Source organism: Patiria miniata, unplaced genomic scaffold (assembly GCF_015706575.1).
Source record: "Patiria miniata isolate m_02_andy unplaced genomic scaffold, ASM1570657v1 HiC_scaffold_10, whole genome shotgun sequence".
In the NCBI taxonomy this organism is placed as follows: Eukaryota; Metazoa; Echinodermata; class Asteroidea; order Valvatida; family Asterinidae; genus Patiria; species Patiria miniata.
In genome coordinates, this window is record NW_024037048.1 from 12,631,325 (window position 1) to 12,657,015 (window position 25,691).

The 25,691-nt window shown below is 40.6% G+C and overlaps 1 protein-coding gene and 1 long non-coding RNA gene across 2 annotated transcripts in view; one reads left to right on the plus strand and one right to left on the minus strand.

The window, feature by feature from the left end:
- The window catches only part of LOC119734257 (leucine-rich repeat-containing protein 49-like), a 69,257-nt gene that overhangs the window by 15,071 nt on the left and 28,495 nt on the right, over positions 1 to 25,691 (minus strand). Inside the window, exon 7 of the mRNA XM_038207638.1 lies at positions 2,506 to 2,757. Within this exon, the coding sequence (XP_038063566.1) occupies positions 2,506 to 2,757 (252 nt within the window). The remainder of the gene's footprint in view (positions 1 to 2,505; positions 2,758 to 25,691) is intronic.
- Positions 8,931 to 10,982, plus strand: LOC119738437. Its single transcript, XR_005272454.1, has 3 exons — positions 8,931 to 9,498; positions 10,395 to 10,490; positions 10,871 to 10,982. It is a non-coding gene; the product is annotated as an uncharacterized LOC119738437 (long non-coding RNA).

Sequence of the window (25,691 nt, forward strand, 5' to 3'; positions counted from 1 at the left end):
ACAATAAATGCTATTATTACAATAGTAATAAAATAGACAATAGGTTATAAAACAAATGACTTCTGCCAAATATTCACTCGATTTCAAAGCATAAAACTAGCTCTAACATCAAATGGGGCCAATTATGTTCATTTTGTATCTTTTACAGAAGTATAATTCTTTTGTTTACTTATATCATCTGGAAATCGACTGTCGTTAAACGATCCTAATCATTATCAAATTAAAGACTTCATCTTTGTCACGTGATAATGAATAGTACATGTAGTTCTGTTAAAGAACACCACCTTTTTAATAAGGTTGATCATATTAGTTTTATTATTATAGAAACTTGTCCAGAATGTTTTATACTCTTTTCCAGAATGTTTGATAACAAAAAAGACCACTCCAACAGAGACAAATCAAGTCATTGAGACATTTACGTCTATTTGACTAGGTTTATACGATAGCCAATAAGACAAATGATATTCGTATAATACACTGGTGAGAGTCAGTGTCACTCTTTTTCTGTCATTTATGAAAAGCCAAAATGGGACTTATATTTCTTGTATCATATTAAAACTGTTTCGGATTGATTTATTGCCTGTTACGTAACAACACAGACATAATCTGCATAAGAGAAATGGTACGTTGATTACAGCATTGAATTTTCTCTGTTGCGCATACGAAGTTCAAAGCGATTCTGTTCTTGTTACTTGCTACCGATTTTGTATTGTACTGACAAACAGGTATATTCTAAATGTCAAACCTTTTCAAAGAACAGTCATCTACAGCATGGAGTAATTCATGTCTAGGGTAAGACGTGCATATTTAGAATATGCCTGTTTTTTGTGGGTTTTTTTTTTTTTTTTTTTTTAAATTTTTATATATTTTAAATGTTTTTATGTACCCCGCATTTAACTGTTTACTATTCTTAGTGTTTTCTGTAATTGTAATTTTCAATGAATTGTTCTGTATAATTGCTGGGCACCCTGGAAAACAGTGTACCACTGAGAGGTTTCCCCAGGGTAAATAAGAATTAAATAAATAAATAAATAGTCACAAAACATGGTGATATTGCTTTAGAGCACATTCTTCTTACATTTTCAACGACCGTGGAGTGAAAAAGTTGTGTTATTAATCACTATCACTCTATAATATTGTGTCTGCACACACGTGTGTGACGATCAGAAACATACAAATGCTTCTATGTCATGAATAATTTACTACGTGCAAGGCATGGTTCGGGTCGACCAATAGGAAGCGGAAATGTTAATGATGGCCTTTACCATCCTGGGAATTTGTTTTCGTGTACTGGTGCCATGAATGGTACCGGGAAATAGTCAACACTCTAGCCTTTAGTCAAGGTGCGCGTGTCTACCCGGATGCGTGGCGCCCCAGATTCTGGCACGAAAAATAGACCAGTGCGAGTGGCGAAGCCACGAGTGCCTTTACCATCTCGTGGAGCTAATCATTATTAATTTTTTAAAGTAATATGAATCATGCATGTATGCGGATATATATGAACCAATCACCACAAACAAGCCATTTTTGAGGTGATGTGCGCTTTTTTAAAAACAAGACGCGCACGCATTCACAACATGTAATGCATTATGCATAATCATTTCTTTACCAAATCAATAGATACATGTAAAGAAAAACAGCATTTTCCACGAGATGGTTTTCCAAACATAAAACAAAATGGTGGCCATGTGATTCAATTTTAAAGGAAATCAAGCTCCGAGTTGACTTGTATGGCTACCTTGAAATTTCAACTGCAATATTCCAGGCTAATTCAATGCATTTTCTATTTACAACTTTACACACATTGTCTCGGTATTAATTTTTATATAATTAAGTCTCCTTTATGTATTGTTATGGCATAAAAATGGCTAAGAAAATTACTCTTCTTATTTTGCGATGACCAATAGACACGTCGTAACTTGCGACGTTTTTTAAGCCCTTATCAAGGAACTTACGATGCCCTTCAACACATCGCAAGTTTTGTGAAATGGATTATACGATGCGTTGCGAGTTGCGACGTGATACACAGGTACAGAATCATGCTGAATCATTATGAATGTATCAAGAAATTACAAATATTATCTAGATCGGGGTATTCATGGCAGTAATGCAGAAATGTGTGAATCTAGCATAAATGGGGCCAACTAAACTCCGCATTTCAGTTAACTGGTTTCTGATTGTGTTTAGACCATTTTTTTTATATATACTTGGATTACGAATTTTCTAGGTCCCCGCGATGGGCGGTGAGCAGGAAATAAAAAAATTTAAAAAAAAACAACAACAACACCGGTGTTAAAGTGAATCAAAAGCTTGTGATTACTACTTCGAATTTGTTTGGCGGCATTTGTAATTTTTTTGTTTGGATTTCTGATTTTTTTTTTTGGTTTCGATTCCGTAATCCAAGTAATTAAACAAATATGGCCCTTTACATTCACCACTTGTCATTGCTTTTGTTTTGGTAAGCATGATTTCATCATCTTCGAATAATGGAAACTAGAAACTTACCTGCAATAAATCATGCCATGCTTCTTCACAGAAAAACTGCAAGCCTGCCTTGCCTACATTTTCTGCAGTGGTTTTCTGGTCAGCCATAAGTTGTTTCTTCCCCTTTAGCTCAAGTTCAGAGAGGGCTTGAGTGTTGCTCCTGCAATGGTCGCCTAGCAATTCAAGAAGGCGAGAGGAGGGCAACTGAGACGTAGTGATGTGGGCGATGGGGGTAAAAAGGTCCTCAGCATGCTTGTGATCCGATAAAAACACCTACGGGAAAGAGGTAATAATACTAGTTATTGTAATTAGGTGTTATTGTAATTAGGTGTTGGGTGAATAACACCTACTGTTATTCTATGAGTTTACTATTTTTATTATTCTCCAAGACACATTCTTCTCCAGAACTGTTTAGATTAGATTAGATTAGATTAGATTGAACTTTATTATCCCTCACGAGGGAAATGAAAATGGCCTTGACAAAGAACGGGTTATAAAAGCATACAATCACTAGAGCTATGCCTGCTCAATGAACAGGACACAGGCTTTTCCGCATTTTTAAAATAATATGTGTAAAGAAATACTTTAGAAAAAAATACTTTGTCAAATTTTGTATTAGAACAAAATGAAAAAAAAAGTTGATAAATTAATAAAACAATAGGTGATGACAACATCATGACGTCACTTCAGATTTTCATACTATTAACACTATCTACCTACCCACCAAGTTTCAAGACAAACAGACTTACCCTTATAAGTGTTTTAAAATAAAAATCGCATTTTTGATGACATCATCGTGACGTCACACATTTTTCAAAAAAAATGTGCAGATACCTCTTACATAACAAACCTAATACAAAAAGAATTTTGAATTTAGCATGTTTGAAGCCAATCGGATGAATTAAAGTGTTAAACTAGAGCTAATGTGCTTCCCGAAGGACAGATATCAGCCTAAATAGCCGCTTTAACAATTCGTCTGCACATCTGTTCCTTACTCTATATGGTCGGAACTGTCAAAAACGCTTGGTCTAAACCATTAACTGACAACATTTGACATTACGCCCCCGAGAAAATAATGAAACATTGGTAATCTCTGTAGATAAATCCGCCTTCAACATCAAAAATTAATCACAGCGATAGTGTTGTTTATTGGCCTTTGTATTTTTGAATACGCAACGTAGTCATGCCGATAACAAAAACTGTCATATCTGTGTTTCACACATTGCACAAAATGTATGCTAACCATGCCATACCTCCGTTTCCTCGAATACACGTTTGTGCATGGGAACTGGCCTGGTACCAAGCTGATAACAAAACTTGCCATATCTGTGTTTCCAGCAATTCACGTAGTGTATGCTAAGCAAGTTAATACAAAACTTGCCATAACTCCGGTTCCTCGAATACACGTAATGTATGGGAACTGGCCTCCTACCAGCCGATTAAAAAAACCTGCCATATCTATGTTTCTTCATTGCACATAGTGTTAGACAATCAGCTGAAGAAATGACCCCTCCTGACCATTAGGTGACCACTGGCGAAATTCTGTGAACAGCTTTTGTGAGGCTTGGTCCAAAGATATAACTGACCAAGTTTTAAATTAATTGGGTCAAGACTGTGGGAGAAGCATTTTGTAAATATTCATTAAATGACCACTACTGACCATTGGATTACCATTGGCCAGATTTTACGAACATGGCTAGGTAGGGCATGGGTCAAGGTTTAATTTGACCAAGTTTGTTTGAAATCGGCTGAATAGTTGAGGAGTTATGGCCATTTTTTCATTGATCACATGACCGTTTGCCTGAAGAAAGAAATCGGACGATCACAGTATATCAGCGTGCTTCGCACGGCTGATATAATTTTGTAAGCAGAATAAAACTGTAAATATTAAAAAAAAATCATAAAAAAAATCTACCGATGACATCATCGTGACGTCATTTTAAGCGGAAAAGCAATTAATTAAAAAGATGTAAAAATACAATAGGCCTATAGTTAACACAAACTTATAAATCCGGTATTCAGGTAATTACAAGTAAAAAACAAACTACTACATATAATACACAGTTATATTACGTTAAAGAGGTTGTGGTATGCTCGAAGACATTTCCGTCATTTTTCGGGTATATGTAGCCTAAGGTGTGATGAAATAAAAACGATGATTGTGTCTGTCATGAAATGAGCACAAAAGGTACTTTTGAGTGGTGGTCGTTGGTGGCAGCAAACCAGTGTTGTAGTCGAGACCGGATAGTCCGAGACCGAGACCAAGACCGAGACCGAGACCTGAAGTTGCGAGACCGAGACCGAGACCAGCCCCTTCAAGGCAGACCGAGACCGAGACCGAAATGGTCCGAGACCGAGACCGAGACCACGGATAATAAATAAAAATAATCTAAATAAACAACAAGACACTAATTACAGCTGAACAGTATGTCATTAAGATGTTGATGTTCATGGGGATGTGAAGGAAGTGATTGAAAGTTAGGAATCACTTGTACCTGCTTAATTGTGTCATGCGAGTGCTCTTCGTGTTTGCTTCATGCCATAAATTACAACATGGCAACAGAATTTGTTATTGTCACAATCAATTAAAAAAAATTGGAAACAACCTAATTTAAAGAAGGCGAAAACCTTATTGGATGAACTCCATATATTTTTGCCACTTTTAAAAAAATATATATATTTTTAAAATATTGTTCAACTACTATAAAGTGTAAATCTGATGAAGAAACTCTAACTTACGAGTATGACAATTTGTACTAGTTATTGCAAACCTTGAACATGTTGAAACTTGACAAAAGTAAACTATAGGAACTTGGACCCTAAACTTCCACAGCCACCCCTTGGTTTCAGCAATGACCACTAACGGATATTTAAATGCAACTTTAATTTTACATTGGACCTTCTTTGTAAACCTGATTCGAAAAAAAATTTGGAGCAAGAAAATATTGATTTATTTTTTAAAATTTCAGTCATGGAATATAGATTTGTACATGTAGACCAAAACATTGAGAGATGGTGGCCAGATATGGATTGGTCTGCCCCCCCCCCATCCCTCTTTGTGATTCTCCTTCCAAACCTGCATGTTTGTGTGTCCCCTACATGTTTGTTTCTTGTTCCTCTGTCATTTACCTCTGAAGAAGGCCTGGCTAAGGCTGAAATGTAATGCCACTTTATTTTTGTTTAATGTCAATAACGTTACATATACTATAGAAGATTGATGAACCATATTTGCCTGATATATCTTCTGTTAATCTGCCCGCCGTCATCATCGCCATTAGCCTATTTGAGAAATATGGCCGACACAATAGAAGGGCGCTGTCACAAACTGAATGTGGTGGGCGAGATGCACTTTTAGGATTCATGGCTCAGTGCGCACACCTCTCTGTGTTTTGTACCGTGCCATCGTATAGCCCGCATCAGCTACTTTGCTGGGCAATTTACTTGAATATTTTAGTGATTAACAAGTACGACATATTGCCAATATATTAATAGTTTATTATGATGGCCGTAAACAGCATATAGCCAATAAAGCTACAGTCCATCATTTGTAATTTGTGCATTTTGTTCGTTTGAAGCAACAAAAGAGTTCAAAATCTAATGAAGAATACTGAGCAACTAACCTGATGAAGTTTCAGCTAAGCTTCAGCTGTACATTCCGAGAAAAACAGCATTCTAAGATCTCAATTTCAAATCAAAAGTTACCGAATCATGTTTTGAATTGTTTTGAATTGCAGCTATACGCGACGTCGCGCACTGATCCGACGAATTATAGCAACCGCGCGCGCCTGTGGTCGTTCCAATACTTGTGCGCGCTGCGCTAAATAACAAAACTAACTACTAATTTAAATTTTCCTACGGTGCTTCTTAAGAATCACCGTTGGAAATGCCTTCTTTCGTTGATTACTTCAAAATGACAGCTTTCCAGAAAGAATAATTTCACAGGGAGTTTAGTTCCCTTACTATCTTTCAACCAAGTTTGTTTTTCAACAATAATTACGCCAGTTACTTTTCGGATGGCTGCAAATGATGGACTCTGGCTTTAATGGAACACAATTCTTCTCGACTCATGCAAATGCAATTGACGTTTAGGAAGGAGGCGAGGCAGGCAATTAGACTCTATTTTTGTGTGACTATGGCAGTAGCTCAATTTGTGTTTATCACAGATGAAAAGATGAATACATATGGCGAGTCAAAAAGAAAGTGACCATATGATAAAAAAATGGCACGCTCCATTTTGTAAAAAAATATAATTGGGATAAAGAACATGTTATTGAGTAGTAACTGTGAACATTTCACGTAATTTGCATACTCTATTCCCAAGTCGTGTCTATTTTAATAAAGAGATAACAAAATTCAGCTGTCCACCAATAATACCAATTTAACGGTCTACGAATTGATGAATATCCATTAATAAATAGGCCTATAATGAAAAAAAACCACGTTTTCCCGCCTCCACGAATAAAGGAAAAATTGAAAAGGAAAATAGAAAAAAAATCACTAATATTTCTAGGGAAAAAGAGTTGAATTGTTCCTCATATTCAAAATACAAAATCTGACGGTAAAAATAATGTTTCAGTCTTGATTCATAAGATTTAAATCTCAGTTTTATTTGGAATCCATGAGGATGGCTATAAAGTGCTTGTTTCAACAGATCATCCCACAATAAAAACGAGAAATAAGAAGAGGAGCAATGGTTATTGGACTATGCCTCATTCACTAGAAAGTGAAGAGAGACATGTCCATTAGCATCACACTGCAGTCACAATTGCCCTAAACTGATTCTTTACTTAACCCTAAAAGGGCCGGGGGCGGAATCCGCCCCCCTCACTTTTTGGCTGGTCTCGACTCGAAACCAGCCAAAATATCGAGACCAAAGGGGACCGAGACCGAGACCAAGACCGAGACCACAGCTCCCGAGACTGAGACCGAGACCGAGACCGGCAAAAAGTGGTCTCGAGACCGAGACCGGTCTCGAGACCTACAACACTGCAGCAAACAAAACATAGTAAATCGTGACGTAATAAACAGGACTCCCGATGCAGCGTAGATCTGCGTGAGCTGATGCCATGCACATCAAATCACCTGCTGCTTCTTAATTTGAGTTCTGAGAACTTTGTAAACCAGGTAATCTATAAGGGGCGATGGTGTCAGGAGCAATATGTGACAGCGTTGGCTAAAACTTAAGTATCTGCTGTCGATCCCTGGAGCAATGACAGAAATAAGTGTCTTCACTCGCAAAAAAAGTGCACAATTGAGAGTTGTACTCGTTAAGTACGAGAACGCACCTCGATGCCAGAGGCCTCTTGGAATGGTAATGGATAGGAAAGTCAGATCTGTACACATGGAGACACAGTAAGAAGTGTGTACAACTGACCAAGTAGATAAACTGTGCCTCTGGGCAGGTGAAGAGATGCAATGAACCCCAGTAGACAGACGTTTTGATCAAGTCTTCCTGGAAAACAAACATTCTAAACAATTTAAGTTAGTTTGATATTCTGTCTTCTATTGCCTGTACATAATGCCACCTCCTGTAAATAGGCATTGGGGCCAAGATGTAACAATCAGTGTACCTTGCCAGGGCAGTGTCTCTCATGCGTTAGTTTATTTTTTGTTCTTGCCAGAGGGCACTGTTTATTTATACTTGATTTGTTATCGTTTTGCAATGTTATCATATTTCTACAATAAAAATACACACATTTGTTACAACTGATAATGTAGTAACCAAGGGATAACGTATCACCTACTGATAATGTATCATAAATTGACTGATATTGTATCACTAACCGATAATGTAGCAACAATTGACTGATAGTGTAGTAAAATTTGTATCCGATAATGTACAAGAATACACACACAAAAAGAAACCAGTCCTCAACCAGTACACAATGGGCGATCACATCCTTGAAGAAGTGAAAAGCCACCCCTACTTTGGTGTGGAGCTCTCATCTGACATGTCGTGGAAAAAACACATTAATCAGATTTCAACAAAGCCAACAGGACCCTGAGTCTACTTAGGAGGAACCTGTCCTGCTGCGATAGGTCAACTAAAAATACGGCCTATTCTGCCTTGGTCCGTCCACTCTTGGAATACTGCTACACAATCTGGGATCCTAGCAGTCCAACAAAGACACCATTGAAAAAGTCCAGAGACGTGCTGCAAGATTTGTTTCCAATGACTACAGCCGCCAATTCAGTGTTACCAAAAAGCTTACTCTGAAAAGTGGGACACTTTTGAAAACAGACGTACAAGAGCTCGCTTACACCTCACAAAGAAACCCACAGCCTCATCCCCAGCAACATCACTCATCATCTCATTGACCACAACCAACTAAGGCCAAAAACACGTCAGAGTACTGGGAAATTCATCTACAAGCACATCTCAGGAAATAAGAACTGTTATCAGAAGTCTTTGTACCCCAAAACACTTCCTGCTTGGAATTTGCTACCCAAGGTAGCCCGTTGTGCCCCAACTTTAGAAAACTTTAAGAACCACCTATTAAATATTGAACTTGCTGATCTCTGTGACTGGCCAGACTTAAATTCCTGTAATCATGCTGCCAGGTCCCGTCTGTAAGATATTTCTTTGTCGATGTCTTATATTTTTAGCATAAACAGCGATGCGAAAGTTGTCGAAGCATTGCGAGCGCCCTCTTGTGTTTTCCGTTGAATAGAGCATACCGAGTTGCGTAACAATTTGCATATGACACGCAGTGCGAAAAAGCCTTTTATTCCGTGCAGTGTCTCAAAAGCATAGGGCTTCGGACGCACATTCCGTGAATTTTTTCGCTAGTTTTCTTGGAGAGTAAGCAAGCATGGGTAGGTCACTTGACTGCTTGTCATTGCTGCTGCCAGCCACACCTTATTGCGAGCCAGCTTGTCTATATTTTGCTGTGTTTCTCACGTGGTTTTGCCATGGTTAGCACGCCGCATGTGCATACACATATCGTGTACATGCATATCGTGTAGTTTGCCCAAACATCCCGAGGCATAGGTACACAGGCCGCAACTGCTCCGGTAAGTGTTTCAACTTCGTAAATTTTGATGTTATCTTAAATAGCACTTTACGACACATTTTTATGCCATGAATACTCAAGGTTGGAAGCCAAGTCTGTATGAAGATTGTTGTGCATAAGATGACTTGAATTTTTGATACCGAACCTCCTGGTAATATTGACTGTATACTTGCACATACTTCGATCCTAAATACATGTTTCTTGTATGTTGAATTATAGGGTCAATGCACTTTATTTGAACTCAAATTTGGATAGCGTGGATGGAAAGAGAAATAAGAGAATGTTCTAGCCTGAAATGAAACACATGAGACATATAGATGGATGTACGAATACAGAATATTGAATACTCTTTTTATGAGCATTACTGTTTAAACAAACAAATGTTAAGAAATAGATGTACGGTATAAAATGCATTGTAAATTCATCAATATAGAAGAACTACGGATGTGTACACATGTACTGTGGAGATGAAACTTTTTGATGGCACTGATGATTATTTAATATTCCTTCATCGAAACATTTATTAACCCTTACTCTCTGAGGGTAGTTTACTGCATGTCAGTTGGTTATGCCAATGCCCTCCAGCTGCAGTTATTTGGCAGATAACAAGTCTTAACAGTGAAGGCTCCAATTGGCAGGAGTTGGAGGCCCTGGAGGGTGCCTGATACTGACCAGCTGGGGGCACTCACTTTGTTATCAGAGGACTCTCATTGTTCTCTGTGGCATGTATTGGAGTGCCTGTCCAGTTACCCTTGAAATGACATGGCAGATATTGGAGGGCCATGCAAAAAACATAGGAGATTTTCTTGAGGCACAATTGGCATGCATTGGAGGGTCAAGTAGGGTAAGGGTTATTATTTATGAGAGTACTTAATTAGTACAGTAATTTTATTACAGCTACTGCTTGTGGTTCTGTGGTTCCTGATGGTCACAAATAGAGAGGCCTTCTTGAGTAGACCAGTGTATCCCTTATCCAGCATCCATAATATTTGGGTACGTGTATTAAACATTATTGCTTGAAATGTGCCTAAGAAATTGGAGATTTGGAGATTAATGTGTTGTAAAATTATTGCATAGCAAGTGCTTATGGAGATTATTTCTCCTTGATTAAATTTTTATGCCTTTAATATTTTATGCCTCTCGTAAGAAATGTACTTGTAAATTCGCAGCAAAAACATTTCTATGGAACAAATCAATGGAAATTGAGGTTTATAGAACCAGTAAGGCAATTTCTCAAGATAGGAGATAACCAAGGATAAGGAGAGATGGTTATTTCAAATAATTAAATAATTAAATAATTGAATATTGGATTCATAGTCATTGTATATTTGTAATTAAATTAATTTCTATTCTTCTGTTTTCTGTTATTACAGACTGCTGAAGAATGACTGTCGTTTTTTTGTAATAATAAAATTTTGATCAATTTATAGTGGAATATATACCCAGTGTCACTTTTAAATTTTTCTGCGTAACCTTTCCAGCTCGGTTACATCTACATAAGGGTACTAAAAACTAGTTTGCACCGACTCCTTGCATTGCGCTAACTGTAGGGAATAGCCACACCAGGCGTTTGTACAAAAGCTAACAGATGCAGATATATCACGTGTCGACGGATAATGTAATAACCAAAAAAATGTATCTGATAATGTATCAACCGATAACGTATCCAAAATCAACTGATAATGTATCAGTACGGGAAAAGGTGGACATGTTACAGATTAATTGAGTGCACTGTCGGGCACAATTACCCGACAACTGTTTAGAATTGTTCTGATAAATTTTTCTTTCTTTCTTTTTTTAACAATACTTTTTGTAACTTCAACACCTTTCAACCGTCATCCTGAGTGGTGTATATTACTCTGACAACATGATGCCGTCATCAGGTGTCAAAGTACAAGCGATTTTAGCTGAAGAATGACCAATTGATTTATTTTATATATTACTCTTCAACAAAATAATCAGTGACGGTTGTGTGTTGTACATCGGAGAGGTGTCAATCTCCGTATCCATCCAGCTCAGTGCAAAAAAATATTACGAACAAGACACCTTGAAAACAGATGCTTGATGCTGCCATTTTGATTCGTTCATGTCTAACACACACATATGACTGGCATTTGTATAGCCAATCTACCACAGGAAATGATCATGTAACCAGAGCTGCCACAAAAGATACAAGGTAACAAGCGGCAATCATCCTTAAATGAACTACTGAAAAGTTTCAGAGACTGTATTCGCATTCGGAGGATATGACTGTTTCAGAGTAATGAAAATCCATATTTCCAATATTTTGTTGCATTAAAGATATAGTCCATCATTTGTAATTTGTGCATTTTGTTCGTTTGAAGCAACAAAAGTGCTCAAAATCTAAAGAAGGGTACTGAACAACTAACCTGATGAAGTTTCAGCTCAGCTTCAGCTGTATATTCCGAGAAAACCAGCATTCTAGGATCTCAATTTCAAATCAAAAGTTGCTGAATCATGTTTTGAATTGCGCCTGAATTCAGCGTCCGAGACACGTTCTCGCTGAGTCGATTGCAGCTACGCGATGTTGCGCAATGATCCGACGAATTATAGCAACCGGGGGTGCGTGTGCATCGTGCCAATGCTTGCGTGCGCTTTGCCGAATAACAAAACGAACTACTAATTTAAATTTTCCTACGGTACATCTTAAGGAGGAACCGTTGGAAAGGCCTTCTTTTGTTGATTACTTCAAAATGACAGCTTGCCAGAAAGAATAATTTCACAGGGAGTTTAGTCCCCTTACTATCTTTTAACCAAGTATGTTTTTCAACAATAATTACGCCAGCTACTTTCGGATAGCAACAAATGATGGACTATAGCTTTAAGTCTATATCAACCACAAGAAAACGTCTGGTTGTGCAAAACAGGTTCATTCATTGTTTTCTTATTTGTCCATTCACTGACTTAAGTAAGATTGACGCATAACTTTTGATTATTTTTTTTTTTTGGGGGGGGTGCTTTTTCGCATTATTGATTTTCCCACTTTCAGTAGCCTTGGTCAATGCTCTCGTCGTTATTCGTCCCGTACGCGGTCAATCGTCGGCATATATCCTCACGCGCTATGCACATAATTATGCATGTAAAAATACAGCGCAAACAGCGACCTCATGCGGCCACTATTTTTATGCAAATCAGTTGGAGACGATGTCGAGCCTTGGTTCAATCGTCCATGTGAGGTTTTGGGGGTGGTGCTCATTATGTAAATAGCCTTAGCTGACCTTAAATGTCGTTTTCTTATTGGTCGATCGTTGCGTGGGAACTTGCATAGTGAAACGTGGCACCGTACATAATCCATACACGAACACATTGTGTGTCTCTGCACACGGCACCCATGCACAAAAACTGTGGTTCCTGTCACGTCCGCAAAAGGCGGAATAGCTGCAAATAATTTGATGACGTCCGGATTTACCAAGGTGTGATTGGACACTCCACATATTAGCCCCGCCTACATTATCTGTATTCGCATACGAGGTCGTGCGCTGGAAATCTAGCGCAAAGTAAAGAAAAACATAAGCTTTGGCCGACGATTGAACCAAGGCTCGACATCGTCTCCAACTGATTTGCATAAAAATAGTGGCCGCGTGAGGTCGCTGTTCGCGCTGTATTTTTACATGCATGTGGATAGCGCGTGAGGATTATGCCGACGATTGACCGCGTACGGGACAAATAACGACGAGAGCATTGACCAAGGCTACACTTTCAGAGAAATACCTCTTCTTTGCAATGCCCCCCTCACACTCCCGCGACAACCGTGCACGTATGGTTATTTGCAAATAATATACCCACCATCAAATACCATATTTCATTGTTTCACCAAAACCCAAGTTGAGCGGGACCTGTACGTGTGTTTTGGTTTTCAGTAATGAGCAAAACAACTGATCACATTGAATATTAATTTTGGGAAATATGATTTGTAAGCATTTAAAATGTGATTCCACAGTTTGCAAATGCAGCAGCCCCATTTCATCACTGATCATGAAGTGGCAATAACTTCCTCATCTAGAAAATTAATATTTTGAAGAAGAAAAAAAAATCGCTGTTGAACTTTATCCTTTTTTACAAACTGTTGGACCACTTTGCTGTAACAAAGTTCATAAACCTTTTGCACTTTCTAACAGCTCATGCTTTACTCTTTGGTATTTTACAGTTGTGTTTACATTTTGTTCTTAATCAATCATTAACAAAATTTTGACACTTCATGAGAACATAAATGTATATATGTTCGCACGTTTTCCAACACTGTGGGAAATTAATACAGGCTGATTCGTGTAGACCAATGAATGTATGATTCAGGGTATGATTCTTCTTGCCTAACAAGGTAACTTTTGCCACAGTGAAAACAAAAAAACAACTTTGAGCTCAGGCATTTTCCCAAATATTTATTTTCGATAAACTTGTGTGGATACAGAGGGGTGGTTTTGGGGGTCACCCCCCCCCCCCCCCCATCTGACATCAAACAATATATAACAATGAATCGATTTAGGAGCGGATCCAGGAATGTTTGGGGGGGGGGGTTGGATTAGTAAATCAATTCTGAAATGTAGACAGGTTTGTTTTTTTCCTCCAGACACTTGGCCTCCGCAAAATCAATAGGTGGAGGGGGCTGGGCTCGGACCATAGTTTCAGCGGGGGCGCTGCTCAAATCCGACCATCATTAACGCTATAATACATAATACAGTACAAATACTGCTGGCTCTGTCCGAATTTGGCACAGGACATTATTACCAGTATAATTATTTTGGGGTGTGACAGCAGGGGGGAGTTTCACATTATTTTTGGCTGTTTCGGCAACCGGCCAAAACAGCCTTTGTTTTTGTTAAGATTTTTTTTTTCTTTTTGGCTTTTCCGCATAGTAGCGGAAAAGCCTTTCTTTTTGTTAAGATTTTTCTTTCTTCTTCTTTTTGTCACCTAAACCCCATAGACTTTGTACACGTTTTTTCTCAATGCCACTTTTGGCATTAATCTTTGTCGTACATCATTCAAAGTCAGCATAGGCATAGTCTTTATAGCATAGTTGTGTCCCGAAGAGTGACGTCATCGTGACGTCACCGTTGGTCACGTGACGTCATCACAAATGTGCAAACTTTAAGACCCAATATCTAGAGAACTGTAAGTCCGATTGGGTTGAAACTTGGTATGTAGGTAGACCGGGATGTGTTATAGGTAAAAATTGAGGTGACGTCATGATGATGTCATCGTGCGATTTTATATGATTTTTTGAATTTTTGGACCTTTAAGTCATATCTCTTGAACGCAACATTCAAAATTTGAAATTTTATTTGTATTATGTTTGTTAGGTAATAGGTATATGTACAAATTTTTTTAAAATGTGTGACGTTATCATGACGTCATCAAAAATGCGTTTTTTCAAACACATATAAGGGAAGGTTTGATTGTCATGAAACTTGGTGGATAGCTAGATAATGGTACTGGTATGCAAAATCCGAAATGATGTCACCATGACGTCATCGCATGGTTTTTAATATTTGTTTAATATTTACAATTTCATTCCGTTTCCAAAATTGTAACACTTCCTTTCATTGGATTGACTTTAAGCTTGGTACAAACCAAGACCAAAATGCAAAAATGTGCATTGACAAGTGTTATCAAGATGACGTCATCGCAGGGCATGTGGCGCTATCATAAAGATGCATTTTTTTATAGTCTCATATTGAGAAAACTACAGTCCAAATGCGTCAAAATTGTCAAAAAGTAGTCCGACACGTCTGATTTAATATGGATTTATTTCTTTTGATCGATAATATATCTCACATGCTAAATTAAAAAACTATTGTACCGTATACAATGTACTTTGAAACGTTTTACATGTTAAGTCTGGGAAGTGTTATTGAAAAAAAAAGCATAATGCAGAAAAGCCTTGTGTTCTGTTGCAAACAGACATAGATCTCTAGTTGTTTTTTCTTTTTCAGTCATTTTGCCAATAGCATTTGTACACGTTTTTTTGTCCAAGGCACTTTGGGCACTAAAATCAATCCGATTGCCTTTATACTTGGCACACACTTAGACCAGCATCTGAAGATGTGTGCCAAACATTGACATCATCGTGACGTCATCAGAGTCACGTGAAGTCACGTAAATGCGATTTTGCTGTTTTGACCGGCTAGATCTGACAGATTGGGCTATATCTCCAGAGCTACAGGTCCGATTGGGTTAAAAGTTGGTATGTACCTAGACCGGGATGTCTTATAGATAAAAATTAACTTGACGTCATGATGATGTCATCACGTGACATATGACGTCATACAAAATAAACATATTTTTGAAGGCCAATATCTACAGAACTACAGGTCTGATTGGGTTTAAACTTGGTGTGTACCTAGACCGGGATGTGTTATAGATGAAATTGATGTGACGTCATGATGATGTCATCACCTGACATGTGACGTCATAATTCAAAGCCCTATGAGAATGTAATCACATATTACACGCCAACATTTATTTTAAACAGAATTACACATCCTTCCTGGATGGAAGTTATACTTGAAACTTTACATGTCACAAAAAAGTCGCCGAAACAGCCCTGTGTTTTTCCACAAACATAAGTCTAGTTTTATGTATTTCTATGGGAAAAAATTGAGTCTGAGCAGGGGGGGGGGGGATTTTGGACCCCCCCCCACTTCTGGATCCGCGTCTGATGGTACTAATAATAATTACCTCTATACCCGCCTGTCCCCAACAATCTGACACAGAGGTGTAGCCAGCCGGAGTAAGGGGGTATTTGTACACTATTATGCTATATAGTGTTCATAATCGTCGGATTTGAACAACGACGAAAGTCTTCATTTCAGCACTGATTTGCTGATAAAAAAAAAATGGCTGGCTGGCCTGAACCCCCCCCCCTTACAAATCTTCCTGGATCCACCCCTGATAAGAAAGACAGTAAACAACATATTGTTGTTTTCATTTGAGATTTGTTTGAATTTTGTGAGCGCAACGATGATTAGCCCGTGCAAACAATAAGACACAAAGAAACATTTTTATATACCTTTTCCCATACTGATACATTATCGGTTGATTTTGATACGTAATCGGTTGATACAATATCTGATTTGTGGTTATACATTATCGGATTCCTTTTCTTTGGTAACTACATTATCCGTCAACACTTGATACATTATCGGATACAACTTTTACTACACTATCAGTCAATGTTTGCTACATTATTGGTTAGTGATACAATATCAGTCAATTTGTGATACATTATGGGTTGGTGATACATTATCCATTGGTTACATTATCAGTTGTAACGCACATTTTCATAATCATTTTGTTTAATTATTAAAAATTACGTAATGAAAATAATGTTGTATTGTTTACTTTGAAAAAGTCCGGTGGCGAATTATAAAGCCACAAACAATGTCTACATGATGAAAAATTGAAAAATTTGGGGGGAAATAGTTCATATTATCACCCCACCCCATTACTGAATCCTGTTTACAATACAGTCAGCTCATTCACCTAATGCACTGTCACTGTAAATTTCAAATGAGGCACAAACTGCTTTAAAATGTTACATATCTGCATGATTTACCAAAGAAATATGTGTAGGGGCTTTGCACAACTAAGTTATCACATTGAGTCACTGGAGAAAATCTGCTTTTTACCAACAAGGAACATGGTGGCACCATTCCCTAGAGCAGCTACTTGCTGTTTCACTTCATTTTTGCGGAATGTCCTATATTTCCCATCTTTGTGTGTATGAAGAGCCAATTTATCGGTTTGATTTTGAACTGTAGCCCTAATGTGTAGCAGTCGTGTATGTGTTTGTGATCGCCATCTTGGATATGTTAGGGGGAGTGTGGACTAGTGGTTAGAGTTTGTGACTCATGATCAGAGAGTGGCATTGGTGATCATGACATGGTTATCTTTAGTGCATTACTCAGACCTAAAGTGACTAGACCACCTACGAAGAAGTTATTTTTATACAATAATTTGAGAATATCAACTCAGATATGATGCACTTTAACAGCGCTTTGACTGGACACAAGTACCATTGACAGCTTGTATGATAATTCTAAGGAAGCTCTTTTCAAGCTCTAGGGACAGAAATATATCATCGAAGCTTAGTCCCAGCCGCTTCTCCTTTCCTTGAGTGAACAGCTCTATTAAAAGAGACATTAGGAGAAAACAGAGGCTTTACAACAAATCCCAGAAAGGGTAAAGCAAGCCCATATGTCTGAGTTTTGAAAGTATTGACAGGAAAATCAGAAAACCTGAGATCAGATAACACCAAACCTTTCTGGAACTTCATTCGAAGAGAAGTTTTGGGAGTTTCACCACTTAATGTTGCAGGTAAAATTCTCTCTAGCGCAAAGGATAAGGATGAGGCACTAAACCGTCAGTTTTGTTAGGTATTTACAAGAGAAGATACAGACCTTGGACCAAGTAATGTGCCAGACATTACCGACATGAACATCACAACAGAAGGTATTTTAAAGTTGCTTAGTTATCTTCAAATTCACAAAGCTCCTGGTCCAGATGGTGTAACCGCAAGAGTTCTCAAGAAATGCTCCCACAGCATAGCTCCAATTCTACAAAAGTTGTTCCAGAAGTCAATTTCAACTGGTTCACTTCATTCACTTCCTAACTTTTGAATAAGACACTTCCTAACTTTTGAATAAGATTCCTAACTTTTGAATAAGACACTTAAAAAAAAAAAAATTATTTACAAATTTTAAATAATTTGTGGCCAAACATTTTGAAGACGTTCAAAATCTAACATCGGCTGTGGGCCATGCTAAATAGTTTATGGGGCAGAACGGCTCTATACGTTATCCAGAGCACATCAAATTCAGCAACACTCTCATATATGCATTTGCTCACACCCGGGGCTGAGTGTTTGGAATCGTGGCGGCACAGATCATGGAAGGCTGCGTGTTGAACCATAGTCTGTCTTGCATACATATACAATCCACCATCTTGACCTGGAAAATGTGGAACTAGTTTCTTGACATCACATAATGTTGGTCTCTTTGCCACAATTGACTGTCATTTATATTTGTCGTTTAAACAGCCTTATGGTTACGAGGACTTCGCGTCTATAGCATTTTTAAGCAAATTTAACCCGATTATGTACAGTGACGCTTAAAACAAAGTCGTGAAATCAATGCACCCCAAAAACGTGTTTTTTTTTCTGTTTTTCAGAAAATAGGCTCAGTATGAAATGTTCAATCATAACAGAAGAAGAAATTCTAGACTTCAATGTCAGTGAACAAATCGCCGTTATTTGATGTAACTGGCGTAATTATAAACGTCATTACTGGTCACTGGTAAAGCTGACCTAAATATCACGGAAAATTTGTTCGAAAAGGCCCCTAAATCTTTTCACTTATCTCAGTTTGTAGGAATCCCCACAAGTTGTTATTTCACGAGAAGTGGAACACTACTATCATTTTATTATATTCCAAATTTCAGCTTAAGCTGTTTTTGCAAACGCTAGTGTTAAACCTTCTCCAAGGCAAATTTTGCTGGACTAGGATTTTCTGCCTACCAAAACAACACATGGTTTTAAGGTTGGCCGATTTTGCTGCAACAATGACAAGGCGCATTATTAGCATATTCAATAGAGTGAGTTCGCGTGGGTCTCGGTATCGACCAATGGAAGCTAAGGAAGAAGGGTGATATTTATTAATGAACAACTTGTGAAGGAGGCGATAGTGCAAATTCTTACTGCACACCATAATGATTAGGAACTTTATAAATATTCGCGAGGCTTGAAAAGATTGACAGATACTGCAAACACCAGTGTTACAACCTTGAAAAATGAACGTACCCAAGCCTATTTTTTCAATTTCAAAGAAAACTAGAGATTCGCGTTTGTTGTTACAAACACAGAGTGGTCGGGTAGACAACTATTTTATGAAACACTGTCCAGTTAAGTTATGAATATTTTGATATAAGAACAAAAGATCACGAAATTAAATCCTTCAAGGACAATCAATTATTTTGTTCAAAAAAATGCATCTTTAACTGTGTGATAAATTTCAGTAAACATTCTATGTACACATACAAGTTATTTCTGGCTTGATAATGTCATAAGTCAAAAACGGGAAGTGATTACTGATTAAATTTGGAGTGGATGTTCATTGTGAAGTTTAATAGCGTATGAAATTTGGAAAATTTAAGTGTACCGTATATACATGTATATTCCTTACACCGAACTTCCGGTTTGATGACGTCACAGTATTTGGAAGCAAAAGGTGAACATTGCAATATACTAATTTAAAATAATAATTTGGGAGGCTAATCATCCTTACTCGCAGCTGGTATGCTGAATTGCGAAGGACGCGGCTACAACGTGGTCGGGCCGCTGGCATGTAAAGGCGCCTATGGCTGCCGGCCACATCGACCCATTATGACCATGGAGCACAGCCTGAGTTCGAAAGTGTTTGATTTTTCCCGAGGGAGGAAAACCGGAGGCCCCGGAGAAAAACCCTTGTGGCACAGGAGAGAACCAACGCACAACTCTACTCACATGTGATCCGCGGCCAGGATTTGAACCATGGTCACCTTGGTGAGAGGCGAGCGCTTTATGCACAAGCCACCCATGCTACCCACAAATAATGGTATCGTTATTTGGGCTAAGATATACGACATAGATCATATGATAGAATTAAAGTTAAGATATGATCGTTGGCAAATTTTCATAGAAGTAACTTCCGGTCTGATAACGTCATGAATTTGAAACCTTGCCAAGTTATCTGTGGTTAATCAAAGAATATCAAGGGTCGATTTGGTAAACTTTTAACCTATGGTTTTAAAAGTAAAGAGAAGAAAAAACATTTTATGTGCCTCTAAGGGGCGCCCTTTCAGATGATTACGTCATCACACTGGTGTTTTTTTTGTGTCTAGCATTCCTCACTTAACACTTTCATATTATATATGTCTGTAGTAAAATGCTTCCGCTTTTGAGTTATATTAAGTTTTTATTGCACTTCCCGTAACACAGGAAGTTAAGGTCAAGCGGTTTTGTGTTCGGGAACACGAGATGTTTCTCACGGCATAGTCTACAACCTCACCAAAAAAAACACACACGATACTCTATTTAGTTCAAAAGATATAGCGCAAACTATTTTGTCAAAATTTGCCCTGAAATCGCTTGTAATTGGATCCCTGGTGACGTCATGATGACGTAACAAAATTTATAACATCTTCATAGCATGGTACAAGTTCACATTAGATTTCTGGGTTATACCGTAAACCGTTCGGAAGAAATTCTGCTTTGTTTTGATTTCAGGCTAAAGTCTTCAATCTAAATTCACCTAACTTTGACCTTCCGGTAGACCCGGAAGTAAAGGTCAAGCGAGTTCACGTACACGACAAAAAATGTTTATCAATTCATGGTCTATCCGATTACGGAATACAAACATCATTGATTATTTTGTTCAAGAGTTATAGGTGAAAGTAATTGATTACTTTTTCAGCTGAAATCGCTTGTAATTTGACACCCAATGAAGTCATCATGACGTCAGAGTAATTCCCCCCCCCCCCCACAGAAGTGTGGTTGGGGTCTACGAACGAATACTTACCTGTAGAGCAATACTACTTATGCATATCCCCCCTACCGGCAGGTATTTTCCGCTAAGAGTTATATACAATAGCGCCCTCTGGCGCCCTACCCATAATACCCCGCGGCATGCGTGCCTCGTGAGCGTCCTCTTTTCTCGAGCGCTAAGTCGGAATACAACAAAGTACCCAAGGCATAGAGAAGAGTGGGGTAGGGGGGAGGGATGCTCTACAGGTAAGTATTCGTTCGTAGACCCCAACCACACTTCTGTGGGGGGGGGGGGGGGAGTCTACTTCACTCTACTTACCTGTAGAGCAATACTACTTATGCATAGACTAGCACCGTCAAGGAGGTGGGTCATGCGAGATGCTATTGCTTACTCACAGGGGCACGAAACATGGAAATGTAACCCCAGATGGCTCCCACTGTTCCGTCCAAAGGCGGACAGGGGAAAGAACCAATAAATCTACATGTAAAGGAAATTAATTACCCTCACATGTTAACCGGGACGTCAGCCCTTGTAAGGGGGGACGCCTCATAATGTAAAGTATTATGATATAATACAGTTGAACCCTGCAAAGAAGAGTACCGTTAGTACATGACACTTCTTAAAGCAAGTTCTAAAGCACTTCAAACCAATCCCATGCACAAGGAAACTGATACAAAAAGGTAATTTTTCAAAGATCAATGACCTTGTTACAAGAATGTTTAGCTATACATTTATATTCAACACAATGAGATGTATGAATGCAAATAGTCAGGATGTGAATACTCACCTTTTCTAGGGAAGTCCCGGGTAGGAGAGGATCCTGTGGACACGATGATGCTCGGCTCGCCGCCTTCAGCACCACTCTCCCGGCTCTGCCTTCCGTCTGGAGGACATCCTTCAAATAGCACTCTGTGAAGGTGTTGGGGGTTTTCCAACACGCTGCCTGTGTGATATCTTTAATAGAAACACCCTTAAAAAAGGCCCAGGAAGTGAAAGTCGCCCTGACCTCATGTGCATGGACTGACCCAACGAAATCTGTCGTTGGAGAGTCTATTGCTGATTTGATGGCCGTAACCAACCAGCGAGAAATCGTATCACGCGAGGCCGGTCGGTATGGTGGAGTCGTTGTAATAAACAGCTGTGAATGGCCGCTTCGGAGCGTTTTAGTTCTATCAACGCACCATTTCAGGGCCCTGACCGGACACCAAAGCTTGTCACGAGAGACAGACGAAAAAGATTTTATGTTCGGCACAAAAATGTCAGGAGGTGAAAATGATTCCGACTGATTTTTAGTCAGAAAACCTGTTTTAGGAACCAGGCGTACACCCCCTGGTTCCCACCGGATATGACCTGTCTCCACCGTAAGCGAATGCAGTTCGCTACGTCGTCTAGACGTAGCCACTGCTAACAGAAATGACACTTTAACCGACAGCTGCAACAAGGTTGAGCTGCCCATTGGTTCAAATGGGGGTCTCGATAAGGTTGATAAAACGGCAAAGAGATCCCATGATGGTAATAGCCTACGTGTCGGGGGGCGTGACACAAACATCCCCTTGACAAGTTGGCTAAGACTCTGATTATCTGACACCGAGGAACCGTCAGAGAATCCTCCATGAATAGCTGCTATAGCCGACCGATAATTTTTAACTGTGGCTGTAGCAAGATCACTTTCAAAGAGGTCTACCAGGAAGTCTGCAACCTCTCCTATAGAAGTATCGGAGGTACGCAGAGACCTGGCTCTACACCATTTGTAAAAATGGTGTAATCTACTGTTGTAAACTTTCCTGGTAGATTCCCGTCGGCTGCAGGCTGCAATGGCCGCAGCTCGTTCAGAAAGGCCCGCCGTGCGGAGGGATTGCGTGATAATACCCAGCACGTCAGGTGGAGATCCTCCGGGGCCGGGTGAAGAAAACCCGAGCTGGGCTGGAACAGTATGTCCGCCCTCTGCGGAAGAATCACCGGGCGGTGAACCAAAAGCTTGGTGAGTCTCGGGAACCACGGTTGGCGTGGCCAAAAAGGAGCTATGAGGAGGATCTTGCAGTCCTCCTGTTCCACTTTGGCCAGTACTCGAGGTATGAGGGAGAATGGGGGAAAAGCATATGCCAGAAGCCTGTCCCACCGTATCGCCAGCGCATCTGTCTGCCAAGCGCAAGGGTCATTGTGTCTTGCGCAGTATACCGGTAACTGGTGGTTGTTCCGAGAGGCAAACAGGTCGACATGAGGTCGATCGATCAGTAGGAAGAGTGACTGGACAACCTGCAGACGCAGTGTCCATTCCGTCGAAACGACCCACCCCCTGGAGAGAGCGTCGGCTGTGACGTTCTCCTCGCCTGGGAGATGAGTTGCCACGAGTGATACTCTGTGGCTCATACACCAATGGAAGAGATTCCACGTGAGCGCGCATAGTTGGGCGGATCGCGTGCCTCCTTGTCGATTGATGTAGGCCACTACTGTGGCATTGTCGCATCGAATGTTGACTACCTGGTTTGTCACTGATGCTTGAAAACGTTGGAGAGCATTGATGACTGCCAACATCTCCAGCACATTTATGTGCTTCGAGCATTCTTCGGGCCCCCACCGACCCGCTACTTGGCGCAGGTGGAGGGTGGCCCCCCCAGCCAAAAAGTGACGCGTCTGTCGTGATGGTCACTGACGGCTTGGGATTGTGAAACGCGCCCCCTCCGTGAGATTGGCACTGTCGAGCCACCAACGGAGGTGCGGTATCAGCCAAGGTGTGGTCGGCACCAGATGACGTATGTGGTGATGACTGGGCCGATAGAAGGACAGCAGATGTAATTGGATGGGACGCATCCTTAGTCTGCAAAAGTTCACCACATCTACCATACTGGCCATAAGACCGAGCAACCTTAGCCAGGCTTGCGCTGGGGCCATGGTCGTCGGGAGAAACAGAGACACACACTGTTGGAGATTTAAAATTCATTCCTTCGTAGGCCGAACCAATCCCTTCTGGAGATCGAGCGACGCTCCCAGAAAGATTGGGAATTGGGATGGATGTGGATGGGATTTCTCGGCGTTGATAATAAACCCGAGATCCGCCGCTAGACGCCAAGTCAGATTGAGTGCCGCCGATGCGGCCGTCTGAGATTGAGCAATAATGATCCAATCGTCCAGATACATGAAGATCATCACACCTTGTTTTCTTAATGCGGCCCCGATTGTCTTCACCACACGCGTGAAGACCCGGGGTGAGGTGGCTAGACCAAACGGAAGAAGCATGAACTCGTACTGGACATTCTCGTACTGAAAACGAAGAAACTTCCAGTGGTCTGGTCTGACAGGAATGTGTAGATACGCATCTTTCAGATCTAGACTGGCTCCCCACGCAGGAGTACGAATCGATTGGAGTATGATGTTGAGCGTATCCATGCGAAAACGTCTTGGCCGAATAAATTTGTTGAGGGGTTTTAGATTTAAAATTGGGCGCCACATGCCGGCCTCCTTCTTGGGTACCAGGAAGAAGGTCGACATGAAGCCCGACCGTGTCTCCCCCAGAGGGAGCGGGCAAATTGCCCGTTTCCCGAGGAGGTAACTGATCTCCCCTTCGAGGGAGAGACGTTTGGTAGGATCGGACGGAACTTCCGTCGGTCGAACGATCATGTCTGACGGGGGGGGGGGGGGGGGGGGGGTGCTCGAGAACTCGATTGCGTAGCCGCACCCGATCGTGTCGAGCACCCACCGGTCGGACGTAATTAAACCCCAGGACCCCGCAAAGTCTCGGAGACGGCCTCCCACGGGTCCGACGGCGGGAGGCCGCCACGAGTCTACTAAGTCACTTGCGCCAGCCCCCGGGATAGCGGGGGGCCGGTGCCCGGAAACCACGACCGGATTGGGGCCGTTGTTGTCCAGAGAATGTGCGGGCCTGCGTGGCGCGCGCACCGTTAGTATTGTCTGTGCGGCCACGAAAACCACCGCGACCAGATTTCAGAGGTTTGCAGCGGGGAATGACAAATGTTTTGCCCTTACCCCGCTGTTGTTTGGGCGCCGGTGCTGGAGGCTTCTTGAAGTTGATTTTCTCCGTAGCCTTCAGACGTTTGGCCTCATCTCGCATCTGATCTTCGAATTTACTGGCAAATAGATCCGGGCCCGTCAAGGGGAGATCTTCAAGTCTTTTGCGAGCACCCTGCGACGGGAGGAAAAGTGCATCGAGCACGTTACCCCGGCGGGTGGACGTTGATAGGGTCGACACACGTGCGAATTGATCAAGCACTGAGCGTAGACCATGGTCGAGGCAATGAAGGGCCGCAGTCAGCATATCTGCTGGAATCGGCGAATCCTCTTCATAGCCCACGGCCAAATATTCCGTGAGAAGAAGTAAGAAAGACGCTGATTTCAAACCGAAGCGTGAAGCTGCGTCCATCTTCTTCAAAACATCTTCAAGTTTACCCCGTGTTTTGTCCACAAAGGGCCGCTTGGAAGACGAACCACTCTCATCGGCCGCAAGTCTATCTTTTGCGGCGTCGGGGATGGTAGGCGGAGTGAAGAACTTCACATGATCTTCAGCCGGGAAACGAAAATAATCCCGTTCCCGACTGAGAAACGGCCGCCATTTATCAGTTGACATGATGCTGTCGATACGTTCCACGCATACTTGATCTAAAGGAAGTACGGGGAATATCTTATCGCTGCTAGATGTGGA